The sequence below is a fragment of the Plectropomus leopardus genome, chromosome 10, assembly GCF_008729295.1.
Source record: "Plectropomus leopardus isolate mb chromosome 10, YSFRI_Pleo_2.0, whole genome shotgun sequence".
Lineage (NCBI taxonomy): Eukaryota > Metazoa > Chordata > Actinopteri > Perciformes > Serranidae > Plectropomus > Plectropomus leopardus.
In genome coordinates, this window is record NC_056472.1 from 18,426,939 (window position 1) to 18,451,125 (window position 24,187).

General features: G+C 39.7%; 1 protein-coding gene across 1 annotated transcript in view; it reads right to left on the reverse strand.

Moving 5' to 3' along the window:
* Nucleotides 1–24,187, reverse strand: part of ola1 (Obg-like ATPase 1) — a 51,489-nt gene that overhangs the window by 20,395 nt on the left and 6,907 nt on the right. Inside the window, exons 4-7 of the mRNA XM_042494298.1 lie at nt 23,715–23,842; nt 7,855–8,030; nt 4,233–4,313; nt 3,781–3,878 (exon numbers count right to left, since the gene is read on the reverse strand). Of these exons, the coding sequence (XP_042350232.1) occupies nt 3,781–3,878; nt 4,233–4,313; nt 7,855–8,030; nt 23,715–23,842 (483 nt within the window). The remainder of the gene's footprint in view (nt 1–3,780; nt 3,879–4,232; nt 4,314–7,854; nt 8,031–23,714; nt 23,843–24,187) is intronic.

The following is a 24,187-nucleotide window of genomic DNA, read 5'->3' on the forward strand; positions in this document are numbered from 1 at the left end:
AACAATAACTTCACTGACAAGTGAAAACACACTAACACTGGGCAGGCTGCAGCCACCGCATCATCAACAGTGCTCTAATGACCCTCTCTAACACACAAACTACGGTATGTGGCGCACAGAAAAAGTCTTCCAGGCAGCTCACTGACGCCGAGCAAAGAGGAGAAAGCCTCTTGATAGACTCTTGTAGATGCCATTCCCTATCACGCAATGCCTCTCAGTCATAAACACATGACAAATGCGGCCTTAATCATTTTTTACGAGCAGGGATGTGCAGGGGGCAGTGCATGGTTAGAGGGGAGAGGGGAGCGGTGAGCAGCAGGCGGCCCCCTCTGCACAGAGGAGAGGGCTGTGTGGTAAAGTCTCCTCTGGAACATCACTCGGCCAGCGATCCTTTGATCTCCACACCGCAATTACGCCAGCATCCAAATGAGCATGGAGTCGCCTCTGAAACAGACTTCAAACATGCACATGTACGCATTCTCATACACATACACTGTATAGGATTGGAGCCATGTGCTCCTCTCAACAGTAAATGATGTACTGTCTCCAGCAGAGAACCTGGGGATGAAAGGAGGCCTTGCTCCTCGTCTGATCCCTCCATTAATGATGGCTTGCTAAAGCTAATACTGTGTATTCTTGTCTAAACAAGGGCAGCTTGGTATGTGGTTCCCATACTCCAAACAGAATGATCTTTAACAATAGACTGTTTTTGGAGGCTCAAAAAGTTTGATAAAACGGCTGTAATCACCTATGTGAGACAAAAAGTACTGCAATAATCAACTGTGTGTCTCTACAACCTGCAACTGAGTGTATATAATAACAAACTCTATAGAAAAACATATATCAAACCCATAAAATAATGTTCGATGGAGCAAGCGGTTACAGTTAATGACATTAACCTGAAGCCTGAGTGGCAGCATGTATGGAACAAAACACCTAGAGTATAAAACAATGGTTAAAAAACCTGAACCTGTGAAATGGCCTGAATGGACATCCTGAGAGACACAGATAAGATTGGCTTATTTGCCTCATTCTAGGATTCTCCCTCTTTTCCCCACACACATTAAAGCTGAGATTGCAATTTGTCTTGCTGTTTGCTTTGAATAGTCCTTAACCGTATCATCATCTCAACTGTGCTGGTGGAAAAACACGGGAGCATGGCGACAGCCAAATGGCAGTCTGGCGTCTCTGCTGCAGACTAGCTGCCATTAGGGCTGAGAGCAGCATTTATTGTACAATTAGGGCCAGCTAGATCTACCTGTAATCATCTCCATACAGGTGTGAGCTCCGCTCTGGACAAGGGAAGTGACTCATCACTTGTCAAACATCAACACTTTGATGTCGGCATTGTTCATCGTGGCGCCCTCAGGACACCTGAGCACTACTGTTTGGCTGTTTAAAACGCTCTAAGATTTATTGCGTTTCACACAGTTAAAATACGCACACACACGCAACAAGAAAAAAACCCCTCTTCCTACCGATGACGGATGTTCCACATGCCATGAATCATTTGATTTATGAGTTCTCTTCCCCCTCCCTCCGTCACACACTCATACTTTCGTGTCAGGAACATTTTAACAAACAGTCATAGGTAAACAACTTCCCCTTGTAATACAACGCTGCCAAGCAAAAACAAATTTTGCAAGAACTGACACCACAAGCCTAGAGGGCGATTGGAAAAGTGCGTTAACAATCCACAAGTTGGTGTTATTGACAAAAACGGCTGTAGTGTGGAAAAGTAGCCCTTTCAGATATAATGGATGTCTAACACCAGCTCTCACTGTGGCCACATGACAACATTACTATAAAAAGTGGTTTGACTGAGCTGGAAACACAGCAAAGAAGTTTATTTAGTGCACTAAAGCTCGTCCTCACTAAGTTCACTTTCTGAGTAGTATTGCACCTGCAAAGAAAAAAAGTGAAAATTTTAACATTGAAAGTAAATCCCTTTTTTTTAAATCAAGTACATTTACTTGCACAAAATATCACAGTTTATGAACTTATTCTGAAAGAGACAATATTTCCACTGTGCTGCATGGCTAATATTTACATTCACATGTAGGCGTGAAGACTCTCAATGAGGCAATCTAAAATTGTCAATTACATCAAAATATGAAAAAGAATGACTGGAGCCACTAACACGAGAACTTTGCTTCTTTGCGTCTAAACAGAATATTTTTTTTACATTTTCCATCAGTGGTGGACTTTTTGAAAAAGTCAGTGCTGATATCTGCGCATACTGAAAAACCTGTTGATGCTCAACAGGGTTCCCACACGTTCTTAAAAATAAATTTTCAAAACTTTTCCATAATATTTTACCTAATTTTCATTACTTTATTTAGTAGTTTAAAATGGGTGGGCCTACATAGCGCTAAAGCCACAGATCACTGAACACGCACTTAAAAGGTATTTTACAGATAAGCAAACTGCTAGCGCTTACTATCCATACTCACGAGTGGGACATTTTGTGCCGCCAACTAGCTGCATACATCAGCAGACCAGACCAGCGAGGGTACCTAACAAAGGTCAAGGTGGTGGCCCTTTTTGGGGGATAGAAAACTGAAGATCTAATCAACGGTCATGCAGCAAAGCACTAGATTTAATATTAGCAAGTGCAAATTCTGACATGTTTTGGGATTTTATAAATCATATTTTGAATTAGCCAAAATAATGTATATTCATTTTTTTTTCCAAAATATTCTGTAAATTCCAAACCATTTTCAGGCCTGGAAATTTTTTTCTAATTTCCTAAATAATTCCAAGACCATGGGAAGACTGATTAATATCTTTAAAAATATTTAAGGTGTGTTTCTTCTTTCAACCAGAAATGTTTGTCTTTTCTTTTGGGCATGCATCTCTCCACCTGCCTTGCAAACTGTTAGCAAGCTGGGTTAGCACAACACATCCATGACAACACTCAGAGCTGACCATAAACAGACAAGAGGCTGTGTGTCGCAAACTGTTGTAAAAACCCCACTACAGCCGCATACTCTGAATTCCCTACAAAGACAGCTTCTAAAACCCGAAACATTCTGCAAAAAGCCTAATTCAGAATATGCTGTTTACATGACCTACACTAAATTCAGAATATTGTCTTATTTGGAATAATAGAGGATTATTAGTTTGCAAATAAACAGAATCACTGTGTATCAAGAATGCCTCAGCTGTCGTTGTGATCTGTGGGAATTTCATGGCTGTAAAGTTTTTCGCTTGTAAAACTACTTGAGCAAAAACATGTGAAGACAAAATCAAATATCTGGAGCAAAACATTTTTGGATAATATAATATTCAAAGAGCTTAATCCCTATGATTTATTGAATCTCTCCAGATGATATTAATTACTTGTTTGGCTTTGAATGTACACATGTTTGTTTTTTGTCATTTAAAGCCTTCCATATGATATGACAAATTTTGATGGAAAATGGGGACCATATGCGGGTTTGTGCTTAATGAAGTACAGAGTCTGGCTGGTTGGGGTTTGCAGAGCTGGATGTTGTGTTAGAGCCTACTTAGTGCCACCTCCAGGCAGATCCTCTCACAAAGATATGACCGTTTCTGTCAGCAGGAGACCGCAGTCAGTAGATCAGCGAGGACTAACTCACACACACACATAATTCTCACATTACAGCAGACGCATGCACACACTTTTTACAGCTGATACTCAGATTCAATCAAAGAAAGAGAAATCAATGTAACTCTGTGCATAAGTAGAAGGAAAGCTCTCTGGTGATGATTAATGAGTGCAATGAGTTGGCTTCCGCCTTTCTTCGAAGCACTTACCATTTGTTCTTTCTCCTGATGTAGTCTTTCTCTGAGAGGTTAACGAGGTAAATCATTGGTTTGGAAGTCAAAAACAAGTATTTGTTCAACACTTCGATCTACGACAGAGACAGACAGGGCAAGTGGTGAGAATCCAAACTTTCAAAAGTAGCCTTTGAGGGACAGCACAGGCAGAGATAAGTGAAGCCAAATCAAATTAGAGTCTGGTGTATAGGCGCTGTGGGGAGCGACTATAAAGCCTCTAAATTAAGATCAGCACGGCCAGATGTCATTAGCTTGTACAAAAGTAATGTCAAAATAAAACAAACAAAAGACTGTGCATAATATTAACTGGTGATTTGCACTAAAGACAAAAAAGAAAGGAGGAAACAGCAGTTGTACTTTTAGGTCAGATAAAAAGATTACCGAGATAAATCGCATTAATAAATCTGACTGTAACATCAAAGGCTTACCTCCTTGTCGTTCCAATCGTGATAGTAGCGGACGTGTTTCTTTTCATCCATTACCCAGCTCTTGATTTTGCACATAACGTCCTGTTTGGGGTTAAAAGAGAATGAACAAGAAGCCATTAAAGGAGATGAAAAAGAATATAAACCCAGCAGGGTATGGGGTAATTATTTCCTAAATGCATGGCATCCTGATGCCAAAATGAACAATGGCTGTGCTCGCATTCAAGCAGGAGTGGCCTGGCTTTGACAGGGATGGCATGCACAAGACCCCCTTCCCTCCTTTAAATCATGACAAAATGCCTTCTGGGGTGTCTCGCTTAGAGTCGCAGTTTTGAACATCAATATTCCATCGGGACTGTTTAATGAAAAGGATGGAGAGAGGAGACTAAATTGGAAAGAGCGGGGAACTAATTGGAACTTGGTTAGTTAGGTGTAAATTATTGGTCCTTCCTCAGGCACTTTGCAGAATGTAGTCATACTGAATAAGCACTAGTGAGGTACAGAACTAATTATTCACTGTTTCTTCTGGAGAAAATATTGAGCATTTCCAGCTATGTATGCCACATTCATTACCGAGGTACTTGTGGGTTGAGACCACAGGCAAGACTGGGTCTTGACAGGATCTGGAAGCGGAAAAGGGTGGGAAAATGGGAGGGAGGTAGTTATAAAATTTGTAATAAAGAAATTGAGCCTATTATTGTTGATCCAGCCCCACAGAAATTAGCGGAACACATTCTTTTTGTTCCTGTCAACTTGACCTCCCCCTTCATATAAAAACTCCCCCACCCCCTGCAACACTCCCCCTACCTCCTTTTCCCTCCCCAAACCCTTGCAGCACTTCACAATCATACTCCCTTTTGAAAGAACTGAGGAAAAAATCCTGCCAGAGCCTCAATTACACAATGGCAGAAAAAGCTCCACACACTGACCCCCAGCCAGCTGCATTCACTCTCTGCACATCTCTCTCCACAGGAATTCTAAAGGCCTTTTAGTCAGGCAGCCAGAGTGCAGCCAGCGGGAGAGAGCGCAGGAAGAGCTGCATACACTCCGCCCGCGCCGTCCCAAGTCTTCACAGAGAGATTAATCATCTGTGAAATGGAAACAGCAAACGGCCAGTGACACAGGCTGAACCCGCTCCAGGTTTCCCTCATCAGCTCGCAGCCGCCGTGCAGCGCTCCTCTAACAGGCAGGTGTTAATAAAAGGCATATAGGTCCCACAGGGGTCAAACACATATGCCTGCCACCATGAAGCGCCGCTGGTGGGCCGGCTTCTTATTATTGTTTTGTAAGGATAGGGATTTTGAGGATTCACACAGACAAAAGCAATGAAACATTGTTCTTGTAAACACAGCACCGGCAAAATGGATTTAAATCTTTATAACAATGCATACATATGAGCCGTGCGCTGCTGCTGCATGCACATAAATTTAGCTGAAACTCACAATGAAATATTCAGTGACTTTTTTACCCAGACAACAAATTTAAACCATAATATACTATTTTACAATAAATTTCAAATTTTGGATTTTTTTTTCTTACAAAATCCCGTTTTCTTAAACAGCATATCTTCAGCTTTGAGCTACAGCGTATGTAAACATAAACCAATAAAGCCTTAGTTTTTTCACATTAATTTTGCCTCCCCTGCCTATCAGATAAAACAGCATTCCTCTCACTGTTATTCTTTTTTAGTTTACAATACTAATCATCCCCTCGTGTGTTTTGTCTTTCCCCAACGTCCTCTTTCAGCAGGAAGAACATTAAAAAAAAAGAAACAAAATGCTCTCCAAACACAAACCACAAATATTCAAATTATTCTTTTAGGAGTGCATGTACAATGTATTGTATTCTAAGGCATATTTATTTCTGATATATTGATATGTTAAGGGATAGTGTCTGTGGTAGTAATAATGGACAGGGAATGTACCACACTGCCTATATTTTTCTTGGAGAAACTACTGTAATTTTTATGTTTTGCAACTATTTCTGTCATAATTACTCCAGAATTTCACATCATTTTGTTATTATTTTCTTCATATAGCAAAGAGCATAGGTACATTTTGTTGCAGTTTTAATTCACTTCCACTGACAGAAAATATAAAATGAGAGAAAGTATACTTTCAAAAAACAAAAACATTTTTAGGACATAGTTTAATGTAAACAATTTTGTCCACTAAACCAGCTCTATAAGTGTGTCATCTTGAATTATGTCAGCAGGAAATGTCAATGGAAAAATAATTCTGTGAACCAACTACAAGCAGAATAAGAGCAATTTTTGTTCATGAAATTTTAGGCATGTAAAAGACCTGTAGAGCCTATAGGGAAGTGAATGCAACAATGGAAATTAGATCTGGTTTCTTGTAAATTACTCAAGAGGAAAATCTAAGGAAGTAATCACCATCTACATAAAATGTCCCTTTTATTTCATTGCATCCTGCGGTTCTCCAGGAGAAACTACAAGCACTATTGTTTCCTTTAAACTGCACATTTTTAGACGTCGTCGCGATGCACATGTTCTGCATATAGATGCTTACATAAACATGTATATGTGTCTGTGCACAGCTGAGCGTGTCAAACGCCCGGCGCAGCCTGTGAGACAATCACACAATCCCTCCCATCTAAAAGCTCGCTGCAGCCTTTGATAAGCACCATTCTTTGCCATCTAAAGAGGTCTTCTATAGATTTCACTTGCCGACGTGTGCACAACCTTTGACAAGTAATGTATCATTTTTATTCATTGCCTAAAATTGTTAGCAATTATGTGCGTAAGCGGCCACCTGCCTAGCCTGAATGGCTCCTGTCTGTGGGGCTACAGGGGTGTGGGGAAGTGCTGTTGGCTGCAAGGGGGGGTTTAGTCTGAGGGGAACCAACCAAACACGGGGCCTCTGCAGCAGGTGAAAAAGCCCCTCTCGTTAGTGTAATGAGTGGCCAGAGCCTCGCTGTGTCAGGGCCTGAAATTGGGCATGCCGCTCCAAGTGAAAGGCCAGATCCCCTCGCGTGCTCACCCATCCTATCCCGCTCCGATGATGGAAGGGCACCATGAGACATTTACAACTAAATCATTGTTAACGTTGGCTGCTCAGTCTCGTTACCTTAACAATATCTGAATGCATCCACATGCATTTTGATCCGACATCCAGGATTTTTTTTCTGATCTTACCCTGCATTTGGCCCTGAACCCAAGGAATCCTCTGTCAAAGAATATTCTAAACATTTACAGTATTCATAGCGCGGTATTGGCATATGTGTCACCCACTGTATGGCCTTATACAATTTCCTGAGCTGCTGTAGGTGTATAAGCATGAGCGAGAGCTGTGCCATGATTTGAGTATTACTTTAGATGAAAAGAGCTGTGTGGAAACACTTTCATTAGCCCAGTGCTGTGACCCAGGGTCAGCAGCTGAATAAGTAACTCTCTATTAATGATTTCTACAGCAGAAAACCCCTGACCCCTGATCACTTTCAATCTCAGAAAGGGAAAAAACGGGGCAGGGGGAGGGGTGAGACCTATTGGAGGGAGATTAAAAAAAACATACTTCTTTTTTCTCCTTGGCCATGTGTGTGGGAGGGTTATTATTTGTGCCTTGCTGTGAGGGGGAGCAAAGGGCCTGCTGGGACATTGACTCACGTATTCTGGTTTGAGTTTCTTGTCACCGCCTCTAATGGCCGTCTTCTCCAGCTTGTCAATAATAGGGCCGATCATCTCCTCATCCTTCATCCTTAGCTCCTCATGGATGATCTCCATATCCCTCACTGGGTCCACTGTCCCCTCAACATGGATGATATCCTCATCCTCAAAAGCACCTGCAGGGACAGGACACAAACACACAAAGATTTTTTTTTTTTTACAGCAAGAACAACAACACTGAAAACATACAGTACAAGCAACAGGATCACAGCCGCGGAATCAATGACATTGACTTCCTGAGAACGAATGTGCAACGGTGATTAGATCTAGTCCCAAAAATCATTAGCTTTTTACAGAGAATATGGGAAAAATAAACATGCACATGAAAAAGCACAGCGGGAGTCACAGGAAAGTCATAACAAATACAATAAAAATACTCAAGAATATATTTAATATTTCTTTTCAGTGTGCAAGTGTCAGAACTGTACGAAACCAGCTTACAGTGTCAAAGTAAGTTCCACTAAAATTGGCTTTAAGTGCAACTAAACAGTTGGTGTGTCAATCTGCATGTAGTGTGGAGTGTTTGGTCATGCATTTTGTGCCCCTCTGTCTTAAAACTATTAGCCATTAAGTTAAAAAAAAATGTGTGAAATACACAAAAGTCAGTATGATTTAAGAGAAAAATGTCAGCATTCATAGACGACAGTCTTCCCCTAATCATTTGCGTCTTAGCCGCCTTGGCTGTGCTGGTGATTAGGTAATGAGGCTTTGAAGCAGGCCATTTAGCAGCAGCAGCTCTCAGGACTCCTTGTGATCCTCCAGAAGAGCCAAGGTGGCTAAGACGCAAATGATTAGGGGAAGAATGTCGTCTATGAAGGGGGGGCACGGGCGTACATCTGTCACATTAGAGTGACAGCCTTTAACATTATCAGTGGCAACTGTAGTGGACTGCAATATGTTCTTTAATTTACAACCCGTACAGCTAGGGCACAGTTTGTCACTAATTTTGCAAATATAAGGGGATTACCACATTTCTCTGGTGAAGTGATATTCAGATTCTTTATTTAATTAAAAAACTGTTGTTTTTTTTTTTTGGGTTTTTTTTTCACATCCAATATAGGATATTTCATTATGTCCATTCCAATGAACGTAGAATTTGAACACAAAAAGAGTAGCAAAAATGACAATATATGGTCATATACAGTAATAAATTCTTTTTTTGGGGGGGGGGGGCTTTTATATTTTTTTAAGGACAGCTTGCACATAAAAGGAGGGGAGAGAGGGCATGACATGCAGCAAATGGCCACAGGTTGAAGTCAAGCCTGAGGCTGCTGCAGCAAGGACACAGTCTCTGTACATGGGGCGCCCGCACTACCAGGTGAGCTACTGGGCACCCCAACAGATGATCTTTGAACAAGAAAAAAAATAAGCCCAACCCTTTTTTCCATCATCCTGATCACTGTGAAGGCATGATCAGGCAAACATCAGGCAGAATTTGTACTAAACAAACAAACTCAGTGAAGAGTGTAGAGAAGCAACAGAAGCCTGTCTTTCCTCACAAAATGAGTCAGTTGAGGCTCACAACAACTGCTTTCCCTAGTGCTTCCATGTTTTTATCATTAGCATCTACTTCCGTGTTAACCATGAAGTTTGGGGTGGTATTTCTTGTCGACCTAATCCCTCTTTGCTTTTTAGAAGATTTTTGTGTCATCATACAAGTAGTCAAAAATCACTTAATGTGCTTTATATCAAAGTCTGGGAAATTGAGAGGTTCACAATATATGAATTTACTCTGTGAGCATACTCAACAGTGCCCCAAAATGTGTCAATAAGTCAGGAGTATTGATTATTGCAATTAGCAAACATTATTAAGAGATGTCGAGAGAAATTGTTGCATATTACCTGGTTAACTTAAAATTTTGGGTTCATGTATGACTTGTGTACAACTGGGCATAAGTCCTGTACATTTGGAATATGGCTAAGCATGTTTTGTAAATCAGTCAGCAGTGACTTGTGAAGTTTCACATTGTGGCATAATGGGGATGCCATCTCATTCAACAGGGAAGTGGATGTCAGGTGAATGATTACTTAAGTATTACTATGTTGAGGGACACTATGTTTGGAATGTGCATGGTGGAGTCACTTAACACTATCAACAATCCATATTCACATGCTGACACCTGAACAGTGAACGTGTGTTGACAGGTGAGGCCCTGCGAGATAATTACGTCACCCAAGTGATCCATGCTATTCATCACAGGGATGTCATATTGTCTCTCACCAAGTTCTAATAGGGATACATAGGAAATATTGATGATTCACAGCTGTGCGTAGTCATGATGTACAAAAACACACCTGAGATTCAGGACTTTTTTTACAGAGCTACATTATAAACAGAATTCCAGGCATATTAGTCAAAACAATAAAGTCCTCCCCTGCCAATCAGATAAATATCCTGTTTGTCAAAGAACGGAGCCCTTGAGACCATCTCAGTTTTTTGGCTGCAAAACAATGTCAGTCCACCACTTTGGTTCAGACTGAAATACTCAACTGTTGAATGGATTGCCATGAAACTTTGTACACACATTCACGATCTCCAGAGAATGAACTGCAATAACTTATGTGATTCCCTGACTTTTCCTCCAGTGCCACTATCAGTTTAACATTTGTGGTTTTGAGTGATATGTCTCAACAACAATGGGATAGCTTGCCAGATGTTCCCGTTCTCCATAAGATAAACGGGGATCAGGATGCTAACAAGCTAAACTAAGAGGATATACATCAAGCAGCAACCCCCAGGGCTCAAAAATGATGCCAATGCTGAAGTGCCAAAAGCTGCAGTGCCCCAAATGGCCACTTGAGGCTGGCTCCAGAAGCCAAAGAACAACTTCTGAAGTAGCAAACTACATGCTTAAACATCTCCAAATGTTTTCTCTCGTGTTTTCTTTTGTGGGGATTTTGTCATGTTAATGTCAGTGCTCACCTCTCCACAAAAACAGTTCCCTTGCAACACCTTTTTTGCAAGGGCACTGTTGAGGCTTAGCACTGCACAAGATGGTCGGAATTGGCTTAAAACCTTGGTCTTTAACAGGGATCCACAACCCCAAAAGGCTGTGACACACAAAACTGACATCAGAGAACTAGTGGCGATGACAGCCTCCTGCTGCTTTGCCTAACTTTGCAGTGTTTCAGCCAAAAAGCTGCACAGGAACACACCCAACCGACTGCCAACAAGCACGTATGTTCTGCAACTGCATGAGAGGAAATACTCAACCATTCCTGCAGATGGCGGTCGTCTGAAATCATCATTCAAAACGGGATAGGAAGACCGCCATTATACTGGTTGGCCAGTGAGCACTTAAACAACACAACCCAATATTGAAAAGCATATTTACGGTTCGCCAGTGTTAAATTTAGCTGTTTGTTTACATTTTTCACTTCTGTTTTTATTCTCATGAGCTGAGCTGAGCTGAGCTAAAATAAAAATCAGAGCGATTCTATTCACCAACGGGCTCCACAGCTGCCAATTCAGCATGTTGAATTGGCAGAGCAAACACTGACGAGGGTCAACGAGGGCCAAGACACAAGGGGGCCTAAGAGTTACTGCAGGGTGGCTGCCAAATTATTGTTGGGAAATTTGAATTTGAGTTGCTGGTTTTATTTTTCAACAATTAAAATATGTCAAAAATATACATATTTATACGAATCCAACATGTTACAAAGACAAATCGGACTTTTTGTAAAAACAAACATTAAATTTGCAGTACACAACATTACGGATAAGCTCACTGTTACCCTTGAATCTGTGCGCAATGATGCTAGCCATTAACAGCAAGGCAAACTAGCTGATTAAGATTTAGATGTTATTGAAAAATACTGGCTAGCTAGCAGTATTACTATTATTTCAAGTGTACAGACATACTTGTGAGCCACAATGGATCATTTTGTAACCGTTCGAGCAAGACACTCTTACATAACGTCCACCCAAAAAACAAACATGATGTAGAAATACTTGAATCTGCCAATAATTACAATCTTATAGCTTAATATCCTACGCACCATAAATGGGTGTATATAGCACTTCAGGCTGCCCTGCAGGTTATTTTATGCAATATATTTAATAGAATATCTCTGCTCTGTCTCTCTTTCAGCTCAGGGGTCCACGGCCTCAAAAACATTGAAGACCCCTGCTGTAAAGAAATACAAACAAACCCTTAGTGCATAATTATGATGGGTTCAGCCAGACCTTTCTCCAGTGCTAGCACAAAGCAACATAGGTCTGGCTATGTGAGACTATGGTAAACATGACCTGCTAAACATCAGCATATTAGCATGGAGACATAAGCATTAAGCTCAGGCTCACAGTACACTCTTGGTTTGGTTCATTAATTAGAAACATTTCCTTTTAAAATGGGCTCTAAGTGTTTTTCAATTGCAAAAGGACACCAAATTGTAAAATGAACCAATATGAAACCCTTCAGTCATCTTCCACACACACAAAATATTATATCTTGCACTTCTACTGGATTAAGGAGGGACATGTAATTGATTTTCCAGGAAACTAAACGACAGGGCTTTTACAATCTAGCATCACTCATCAGTCACATATAAACATCAACGCTCAATAACAAAAATGACAGACAACCGAAAAATCCTACGCCAGTGGCCTTATTACTCATGCGAGTCAACAGAAGCTGTAGACTTTTGTGCAAGCTGTCATCCTGTGCGTTGTCCTCATGGTGAAATGAACTTATCCAATTACTCTTTGCCTAATCAGGCTGTTTTGGTTCCTCTCCTCTTGCAGAGGTACTCCACAGTATAAACAGTTCACTTACGCCGCACAGAAAGGGGCTAATCAGTGGAATTATTGTTTTGCTGCTCCAATTTACCAGCTCCCTGTTCAGCACTGATTGGAATGAAAATTTGCTATTGTGTCTGCATGAACTCAGAAAATATAATGCAATATAATCATTTTGTTAGCTGCAGGAATATACATATATTATAAACAATTATGATGTACAGTTTTGATACACTGTGTTTCAAATGGGAAATGCATGTTGTTCAGTTTAGTACACACAAATGAGGAGCAAAGAGGTTTCAAACAGGTTAATAAACCACTCATGTCTCTCTAAATTAGTTACGGCAAGCATGAGAAATTACTATGCGCAAGTCCATTTATTAAAATATTTTAACACCTAAAGCAATCAGAATCACTTTGCAACAATTTTTCTTACTTTCTTAAAACAGTTATTGATACTTTCTAACTATTGTTATACATCCCTAATAAAAAGCTGATAAATCACAATTTCAAAGAGGCTTTCAGAGAGCAGGAGCAGCTGATCACTCACTATTTAGTCATCAGCTGACACTCTCCTCTGACTGCCGCATATTCCAAAGTAATTTGCTTTAATTAATTTCGCCTAATTTAACATTCACATCTACTTTACCGCTGTCCCATTCAAGGCTTAGAGCTGGAGAACAAATGCACGAAGTGAAAGAGAGGAGCGAATCTGAGGGGGAAATCTCCACAATTAGTCCTTTAACAACTGGGTCTGGGTAGGGCTCTGTGAAGACAGCTCTTATGAGGCTGCGGCGCCACACAAAGCCATATGCATGACAGTTAAAACACACACACACACACACACACACACACACACACACACACACACACACGAAAAAACACACCCATAGAGAGAACAAGTTAGAAAGGTCCAGTTACAGGAGCCAGGACTGTCTCACAATTTGAATTTTACTGCTTCATTTCAAATAGTGTATGTTTTGAAGACACTATTAACAGGTGCTTCTTTATTGACAGAACAAAAGGATTAGTCTCTAGAGGGTGAGTGGTGTTTAACGGCCTGATTAGGGATCAGGCTAAGCTCAGCAAAATTATGGACTTACAGCGGCACTGCAAGCTGGTGCAGCCTGAGGAGATTTAACTCCATGAGCTGACATTTACAAATGAAAAACAGACAGGAAAGGGGAAAAAAAACAAATAAATTTTAATGACTTTATTCATCTTTTTTACTTTAACCTTACCATGCAAAAGTTCCCTGCAACAAATTTAAGAACGCATTTTTCAATATAAAGTAAAGTTTTTAAAAAATACGCAACCTGTTCCCAGTCTCTACGAGTTTAACACCAAAAACTAACAAACGAGCTCAAGCTTATACCATCACTTCTCTGTCAGTTATACACAGACAAGGCAGTCATCTGAGTCAAGTCTAGATCAATACTGATTGAGCTGCTTCCTCTGATGTTGCTACCTGGGAGGATATGTGGTCAACATAATTCAGTCAAATTACAGTATTCATTGACTTCTAACTTCCTGTGCATGTTTTCACATGCAAGATGGGTAAGAGCACATCTAAAGAACTTGCATTCCTCACGCTGCTTTTAAAATGTTCATGCAAACTCAGTGCCGCAATTCTCCTGGTATTCAGAGCAGTAAAAGCTATTTTATGAGTCTGTCAGGAAAAGCACATTATGGATGTCTTTCCAGCATAGAAACACTGGCAATGCACACAAGGGTATTTATGTTCATTCAGGAAATATCTTCTTGACATTCATTTTAGGATACACAAAATTGACAGCAATTGACAGAAATGCTTCTGTAACAGAGTTTGTGGCATATTCAGCCTTGTTTCTTTGCATATGTCAATTACGGCAAATACATTGGCTGCTAAAAAGTAGTTTGACACCAAAAAATGGGGGGTTTGAGCCCTTTAGAGAAACACTCATGTTTTCTACATGATCCCATTTTTCAAAACAGTGAAATCACAGTGCTCAATAGTATGAATATCTGTACCTTGCAAGGTGTCTCCAATTCCTATGTGATCGACTGTCAATTGCAGCGTCTCATACCAAACTGAGTATTAAAAGGTGCATCTTTATGTTTGATATGACTGACTGAAAAAAAAGCCCTACACATCAGACAAGAGTGATCTGTGTGAAAGTGAATGCACTGGGGAGGCTCCAGTTTTTGTGAACTCTGACAGAAAACAACAGTGTTAATTCCCCTTATCATTATCTTAACCTCTGTCATTCCATTTATTTTGTTAAACCACGGAGCATGAGAGTGCCTTGATTGAAAGGAACCGTCATATGCACACCACTGTTGTCCCACATCATTCAAAGAACAAACCTTTTTAGATCCTTAACTACTATAGTGCTGCTGATTGCACAGGCACCAGCAATTTCCTAACCAACCGCCACCTGAACAATGATGTGTTCAGCTTTCAGGCCCTCCAGCCTTTCAAAGGTGAATCATTTCACAGTTTGGAGCGAGATCTCCATAGCAACTCCTCTTTGAAGGGTTTAGAATCACCATCCAATAATTCTATGATCATCGGGCCTTGCCATTCCCAGTGGTTCTTTTCACAGCGGACAGGCAAGGGGGGCATGAGGAGGAAGCAGGAAGATTCTACAGTCTATTTCAGGCAATTCATCTTGCAGCCCCATTAGAATTCAAAATATTGCGACCTTCAATCACCGGGCATGTTATCTGGAGCTGTGGCGATCTCCAGTCAAGATGGGTAGACATTTTGCTCTAATCATCCACGATGAGTGGAGGCTGACAAAAACTCTTCATTCTCGCTGAAGCAAAATGCTCATTTAAATGCTGTGACAGCACCTCAACACAGCTCTGAACACACACAATGGGAGGATGATGCCCACGGCTAAATGATCTAGATTTAGAATTGCAGTATTGGTTGAAACAATAGTAAACTTAAACAAAGAACCACATACTGCACAATGAAGCATAGATTTCTGACTGATCTATGATGAAATACTTACATTTTTCCTCAAGAATAACAAGACACAACAGTAGGCAGGTGCTAGGACCCAGCTGAGACTGTTGTACCACACAGTTTATTTTTGTCCAAGTGTTGTGTGGGAGGTGCATTGCTTGCTTCTTATAAACCAGTTAACTTTGCAACAACAGAGTAGATTATGGCTAAAGTTTTTTTGTTTTTTTTTTTAAATCTGATAAAGACACAATAAAACAAAATCTGACACATGCCACAGTATCCCCAATACAAGAGGATTGGTCCTTGAACACGCTTCCTCTGGATCATTTGTTCACTTGCTTCCAAAACATGTTTTATCACTGTTATGCCGATGATACACTGATCTATTTCTCTGCCAAACCAGATAACCCAAATCAACTACTCTCCCTCCATGATAGCAAGATGGTTTGGGTTAGTTTTATATTGTTTCTGTCAAGTCTGAATAAAGTGTGTTTTATGATGAGTTAATGAGGCAATTACGCCTTGTCAGTCACCAGTGACCGAGAGAAGCTTGAATTCAAAAGGTGTACAGTTGTATTTCTCTCTCTACTAAGGAAAATCGGTGTGAGAATATTACTTTTCCTAACATTTTGTGGGTTTCTTTGTGTATTTAATAATCTGAAAAGCTGAAAGTAAGAAGCACACTCGCACCTTCATATACCAAATTCCCTTTAAATTTAAGGAAGGTATAAAGGTATGAAATATTACCAAGTCGAAGTCATACCTTTGTAAATGTGTAAAAGAATGCACAGATGTGTTCACTATTTGATTTCCATTTTCTCGCTCAGGTCTATATTACTTTTAACTACACTGCTTATAAAAAAAAAATATCTTTCAGCAAAATAAAAATGACATTTCTAATAGTGACTGTTAGTTGTATAAATTAATACATCAACGCAACAACTGATTCAGCAGCTGAATTGCTGAGAGCTTCACTCACTGCCTGATCTGTTTAGATAGTCACACACATGGAAGTCACTGGGCTGGGTGAAGCGTTTTGGATGTTTGTCAAGTTTGAGAATTTGTGAGTTGGTGAGTGATAAGGCAGGATTCCTGGAGACCAGCCATTACTGGCGTCAGTGAGGAGGCAGGGTGGCCGTAAATCATCTCTGTCTGAATAGTCAATCCAGTTTGTTCATAATGCCTGTGGCTAAACAATCAGCTTGGTTTGTTCACTATAAGCGATTAGTGTAGTGTGGGATGATGTCTGAATGATGCAATAATGAAACACAAATACAGTGTCCTTACAGATTAATTCACTCACTCTGTATCACCAGATTTTGGTATTCATTAGTTAATGATGATTCATGTGTAAGTTGTGGGGTATATAACAGCTTTTTAAATTTTGACATTTTTTAGAGGTGAGTGAATAGGAACAATTTCTGAAGAGGCCAAAATGTTGTCAATTTGTTGTTGACTGACTTTTATTTTATTAGATGAACCCTGCTACCAAAAATGGGAACAGATGATTAACTCCTAGCAACACTTTAACAGATCTGATAAACAAACTAACACACAGCAACTAAATCAAACTTAATAAAGTTGTTAACATTTTTAGACACTGGTAACAATCATTACTTATGCTTATTATCATTTAAACAATGCAAACAAGAGTAAAATAGGCTTTTTCTAAATTTATAAAATAATTTTAAAAAACACAAAGATGCATAGCTCCATAAGTCTGTCAACAGTCTGCCAAAAGTAATGTTTTATGAAGGTGTTTTCCAGGTATCCAAGACTGCAAACCAACTAAAGAATTAACATAGCTCATTGGCTATTGGTTTGTTAGATGTTGTACAAGCTGCTGTTACCACAACTACAGTTACTGTGGCCACAAGTCTGGGTTTACATCTACACTGAATTTTGTGAATATAAAATGTATACTCTGTGTATAAAAGAGACCTTTGCAGATTTGCTTTTTCTGTCATATTTTAATGCTTGAGGAAGTCACTGTCTTGAGTACTCACAGGAAATACAAAACAAAAATCAAAAGTGCTGTTCTTAGGATTCTGTACTTTGGATGTGTGCTCTATCCATGATAGCAATTTCGGACAAATAATGTAAAGTTTTCGAGTTGCAACTAACAGCTATTTTACAATCTTGAAGATCTCCAATCCATTCTCTTTGGCGACACCTATAATGATAAGTGGCAACTGCAGTTGTGTTTTTGAATCTTATTTTCCAGGGATGCTTGGATTGTTGCCTGTGTGGTGTCAGTAATTTTCTTTGTTTAGCCCATAGATTGTAAATAAAGATGGAAAACGACTCTCCACTTCCTTTAACTGAACAAAAAGCCAAAATATCAGCGATACGGCTGATGTCATCTTGATCTGGTGACATCATTTGAAGCCAGTAGCTGTAAAGTAGTGATCTCCAGAGTATCAAGTTCTTGTCCATACACTTATCAAACCAATCTCAAGCACTACCATTGATCCTGAGCACACTTATTGGCACACACAGCTGTCAATCCAGATGTCAGGCGGCCTTTTCAATAGCATCAAATAACAATATATAAGTTATGGCTTCACTTTTAAGGAGCTGTAACTTAACCTAACCTAGTCCATCGTTACCTCACAGTGAATGGTTCGGCCATGGTAACTGTTTACTCACAATGCCAGCAGAGAAAAAAAAAAAATTCCTCGCTTCACATGCTAGTGATTTGGAAAGTGGGTCTGTAACGATAGCTCTGCTTACCCTTTCTAGCAGACCAACCACTGCTAAATAACGGAAAATGCATCACTAACTGTGTGCCGCTTGTTCTTTTTGCCTAGGAATGTCACCACAGACGCCGAATTTTTAATACTGCAAATGCAAGAGCTTTCATTAGTGGGCTCAGTCACCATTGTGTTATTTCATTCGGTGATAGTAGATTAACAGACATTTATTTGTCAGAAAACATTCAAGATTGTCACTTTAATTGATAAATGATTTTCTAATTAATTTTAGTTTTTGACTTTTGGATTAATAGACCAAATGTTTCTGTCCAGTAAAAGAGTAATGTAGCATCTCTACTTCTCTAAAAATAAGATCTCATGCAATTGATCAGGTGTACTTCCATAAAAACTTATACCATTATTTCATAAAATGGGAACTTTTTGTGTCTCCTTCAGGCAGTAGATGATGAGAGAGAAGTTAACCAGGAGTTCAGGTGCTGAAAGCATGAATATCACAGCAAGAGAAGAGCCTATGCCAAAAATAACAGCCACTTTCCAGTCGGCTGCCTACAACCACAACCAGTCCCTAAAGATTAAATGTGCTATACCGCAGTATCTTAAGGCGAGATTCTTACAGAGTGTCGTGCAACCATAAATAAGTCTTCATTAGAAGTGAACCAGAGCATTCCTGCAGTGATGAGGGGGACAGTGTGTGAGCATTCAAACATCTAATTGCTGGAAACCAAGCATCTGGGAATAAGGCCAGGTGAGCTGGCAGAGTTGCTAGCAGGGAACAGAAGAGCAGATGAAGTAGAACATGTCTGTGTCTTGTCTCAGACAGCGAGGATACAGCCGTGTTCCAGTCACTGCAGAAGCACTGGGAACACTTAGCCTGCAAACCATTTTGTTATGAGACCAGGGAACACCAACTATTCAACAGAATCAGCTTTCAGGATGTCATCACGCGCCTTAATAGTTGTTGGAAGGTATTGTTGAAAGCAAATCCTCTGTTTACACAGGCTTTTCAAAGTCATTAGAGGTTGAAAAATATTCATATTGTGCGCACTACTGGGGGAATTTTGAGACACGAGAGGAAAATCCAGTTAGACTACTCCCTGGAAAAAGCTAGATCTTTTCAAAAGATGAAAATACGCTACGTGGTAACCGCCTTTAAACCATTGTAAAACCTGCTGTTCTCAAATTACGCAACTTCTATTCAAATTAATGTAACCCTATACAGGGAATAAAAGACCACACAATAACGCCGTGGACAGAACTAAAGTTTAAAGAAATACTTCACCCATGAAATGATCGCTTGTCCATCATTTACTCGGCATGTTATGGTGAATTCATGAAGAAAACCTTTTTCCCACAAGACTGCGGTGATCAAAGAATCCAAAAACAGAGAAAATTTTTGATGAAGTTAAGTCATTTGGGTCCATGTTTGAATCCAGCTGACTATATCAAAGCATCTGTTTACAAACTCTAACGCAACTTGTGCAGTAAAACGTATGTCTCATTTATCTAGTTTTATGCTCAATATACTGCCCAAACAGACATCCCTTTTTGACTTTAAAGTTAAACTTGTTTGTGCTCTCTTCAGAGCCAGACTCCATGGACATAAACAGTGATTTTAACTTGGTGATTACGGTAGCTGCTGGTCTACTGCTGCCTCAACTGGAAATTTGTTTCTGTTATTGTGTAACACTGGTAAATCTGAAACACTTTTGGTAAACCCTTTAAAACACCAAAGTCAGACAATAACAAAAAACTAACAAACCAATTGCCGCAAGGTAAAATTGCTGTTTTTGTCAATGGAGTCTGAAGAGAGCATAGATAAGTTTCACTTTTAGTGCAGCTCCCCAATCAGAAAGGGCTGTCTGTTTGGCAAGTACTGAACATACAACTATAAATTAGACTTGGATTATCCTGAACGGGTTGTGAAAGGGTGTATATGAATGCTTTGATATAGTTTTGCTGTAGTTCAACATGGTCCCCTATGACTTCAATTCATCTTAAATTTTCTCTATTTTTTTATTCTTTGTTAATGCAAATCAAACAAAGGGTTCTTCACAATAATAACAGCAGGTAAGCAGTCCATACACCATGATCAATCTGGGTTAGTAAAAGCTCAACATGACTTCCAGACTTAGTTTCATCAGGCTCAGGGCAAGTCCTGAGTTTGTACTAACAATCAGTGTTTCATTTGACTAACGCTGAGCGTCTTCCTTAAGCATCTTTATAAACCCTTCTGCTAATGCCCAGACAAAAAATCCCCAAAACATACCACTCCAGACACGAAAAAGTGTGATCCCCCACAACCCTATAATCACGCTATATAAAAGTAGTGGCTTCAACATTGCAGTCTGCCTCACACCAGATAGATATAATTACAAAACAAACCAGCTATGTTTAATGGTTAACTTGTGAAACATACCACATTGTTTCCAAGGACTTCGTGAGAGTGGAAACAATGGCAGAGCAGATACATGTAAACACACACACACACACACACACACACACACAGAAGAAGCTTTCGATCTTCCTATTTATGACTGTTGTGGATGTTTGTCTTTGTGCAAGTACAAACAATAGAGTTGGTTTTGAGAGACGATCTGGTATATATACGTTTGGCCCATACCAAAGGGACTGTGGGTGTTTTTAGTTATGTACATAATGATTTTAAACATACATATAACCCACATAAGTGACAGTAATGTATATATCAAATTATGTAAAGTGACATCTCAAAAAGTGGACAGACCACAAGAAAATGAGCAGAGTAATTCTAGACATTTTGAAAACACTGACCCAGGGCGTAAAATCTGAACACTTTTCTACCTGTGAAAATCTCATGAAAAGACCAAAACCTACAATGAATTTGTCCTTCTAACTTCTTCCCCTATGACATATCTGCTGCCCAAAAACTATTTAAAAAAACACATCAGTCATGTCAATTGCATAACCAAAGGGAACTGGATACGGCGTTGGGGGGCCCAGCCCCATGAACCATCCATGGACCTATAGAGCAAGTGCACCAGATGAGCGGGTGAGCAGCTAATTTACAATTTAGCACTGAGCTAACCTGAATGCGGAAGAAAATTATTTAAACTTGCATTTCCTCTAGACTTTTGAAATGGCACTGAACCGAACAGAATAATTTCTGAAAGTGATATGAGACATTTGTTTGTAAAGTCATCGCTGCTTTTCTCACGGCCTCTTAATCAGATGTGGGTGGTTTTTTTGGCTTTATTGGACAGGACAGCTGTAGCGTGAAAGGGGAGAGAGAGGGGATGACATGCAACAAAGGGCCGAGGGTGGAATCGAACCTGTGGCTGCTGCTATGAGGACAAGGCCTCTGTACATGTGGCACCCGCTCTAACAACTGAGCTACTGGGCGCCCCAAAATATGGGTGTTTTGTATCGATTCTTCACTGTTTTTACAGTGGTGATAGTGCCACGAAAAGCTGTTGTCTCTCAGAGAGACATTGAATTTCCTGCTGAGAATGAGGGACAAAAAGTGATTCTTTTTTACAGAGACATTGCTGCTTTTCCAGCTGGGATAATGGCAACAAAAGAGACTGTTTTTTGCCAAGACATCACTGCCTTTCCTGCCGAGACTGTGCCCCAAAAAGCGAGGTATTTTAAGCCCAAACATGATCTTTTCTAAATCATAGCCAAGTGGTAGCTGAAACTTGGCTAAACGTTAACTACAGAGTTGTTGAAATGTTAAGTCTCAGCATACCTTCAACATAATAATGTGAAAATGTAACATTTCTGTGGTATGCAGACACATACAATGGCCATTTTTTTTGCTGGCAATTGAGTTGGTCCTGCTGCTGCAAATATTCGGTGTAGCAACGTGTATACAAGGTAATTTTATTTGTGATTTTTCTTAAATATGGTTTAAGAAAAAAAATGAATTAAAGTTGACCCTAAAATCCTTCTACATCTTTTTGGCATTGAAGGAGGAGGAGGAGGAGTTGAAAGTAATTCCCAAGAAATACACTTTTAACTCCTGTTTGAGTAAAGTTTGTTAAACTACAGTGCCCAGATGTTTTGGGAAGTTACACATCCTTCTTTTTTATAAAAAAAAAAAAACAAACACCAACTATACATTTGTAACCTGTTTCAAAGAGCCACAAACAGGCTTTTGAAGTCTGAAAGTATTGAGAAACGGACTAACACATTGTTGGGTCTGATCTCTTTAAGGGTTTTGTTGACAATAAGAAAGATATAGAATAACACCAGCCTTACCCTTTAACTTAAATGTTACCAAAAGTCATTAAAAACTGAACTGACAACAGTGTCGGTCTCTGCCCTTACATGTCTTGTCCACTCTGTAAATCATTACTAAGTCTTACAGTGGGTGGTCTCCCAGTTCCACTTCTCACAAACTACACAGTCAAAGGTTATTTGAAGACTGTGCAGAAACAAATGTAATACTCTTGTCAGTGATACAAGTTTTGAACAATATAGAAAAATGACCTTAATCTTAACCCTTTCTGCCCAGTTTACTGCCTGCCATCACCGACACTCTAATCAGAGCTCCTTTCACACAGTGGGGAAAGTCAATAACAGCATACAATCAGTAAACAAATTCAGCTATTTTTAAAAGGGCCTCTGCATTCATTTCAATTGCTGTAATTTGAATTATTCTACCGTATAATACTTTAATTGTGTTAGACAAAGACCATGTCAGAGACACAGGGGAAGTTGAGGGAGACCTGGAAAGTCATTTAAAGCCACACTGGGAATAATTTACTGAGATAATCACATCTGTACACAGAAGGTAGTATTTCAAATTACCTTAAATTCCATTATTTCTATTATCCTTACCACTATTATTGTTTTATAAGTAGTGACAATAGCATTTCTTGATTTATTATGATTTAACTCATTATTATAAATGTATGACAGGTGTGAAAAAAGACAACAAGTAAAAACTGCATGCTCATATTATGTCAATAAATAACTTACTTACCTCCACTGTGCCCAAACTTAATCAAACATGGCATTGGGAATCATATTCCTGTATTATGTGTAGCTCCTTTTGTACTGTCTTGTTATGTTTCCAAACCTCAGAATATGCTACTGATTGTGTGAAGCCTAAACTAGACACAGATCCTTTCACTTCTGGGATTCTCATTCAGGGAGCCTCCCGGTAGGAATGTGAGGTTTGATCTGACTTCATTAACACTGACTGTATGTTGACGTTGGCACGCACCATACGAGATGTCCTACCAGGAAAGCTTTTGCACAACTAAGGCCTTTGCTTTCAAAAAGACGACGTTGGGGCTATTTAGTGAGACCAAATTTTGCCATTGCAATTGATTTAGCTAAAAATCTGAAATACTGTGCTCTGTGGATGATATGAAATCATACAAGGTAAAGCAGACCTCAGCCTGTGACTCACGTGTCATGTGGAAGATGCCATCACAGGCGCTGATATGGGACAGGAAGGCGTTTCCCAGGCCTTGGCCAGCATGAGCACCTTTCACCAGGCCAGCAATGTCAACGACATTAAGGAATGCTGGGATTTTGCTGCAGCCCAGGGAGTAAAAGGGAAAAAGTCAGGCATTTGAGACTTTAAACATTATAACAGAGCAGAACACAGAAACCATTGTGTTGCAATCCAATACAAGAGCCCTGAAAAAGCTCTGTGTTTGTGAAATGTGAAATTTTAATTGAGCTAGATTAAACTACAGTTTTTTTCAGATTGCAATTTATGATGTTGTTGTACTGGACAGCATCAGCTGGTGGGGTGCTTCAATATAATTTTGTTAAAGGGGTGAACAAAATATTAGACATTCTTTTAAATTATGTTTAGTCGACAAAAAAAACCCTAAAGTGGAAATCTTTAAAGATCAGGCTGGTCCTACTCTAAAT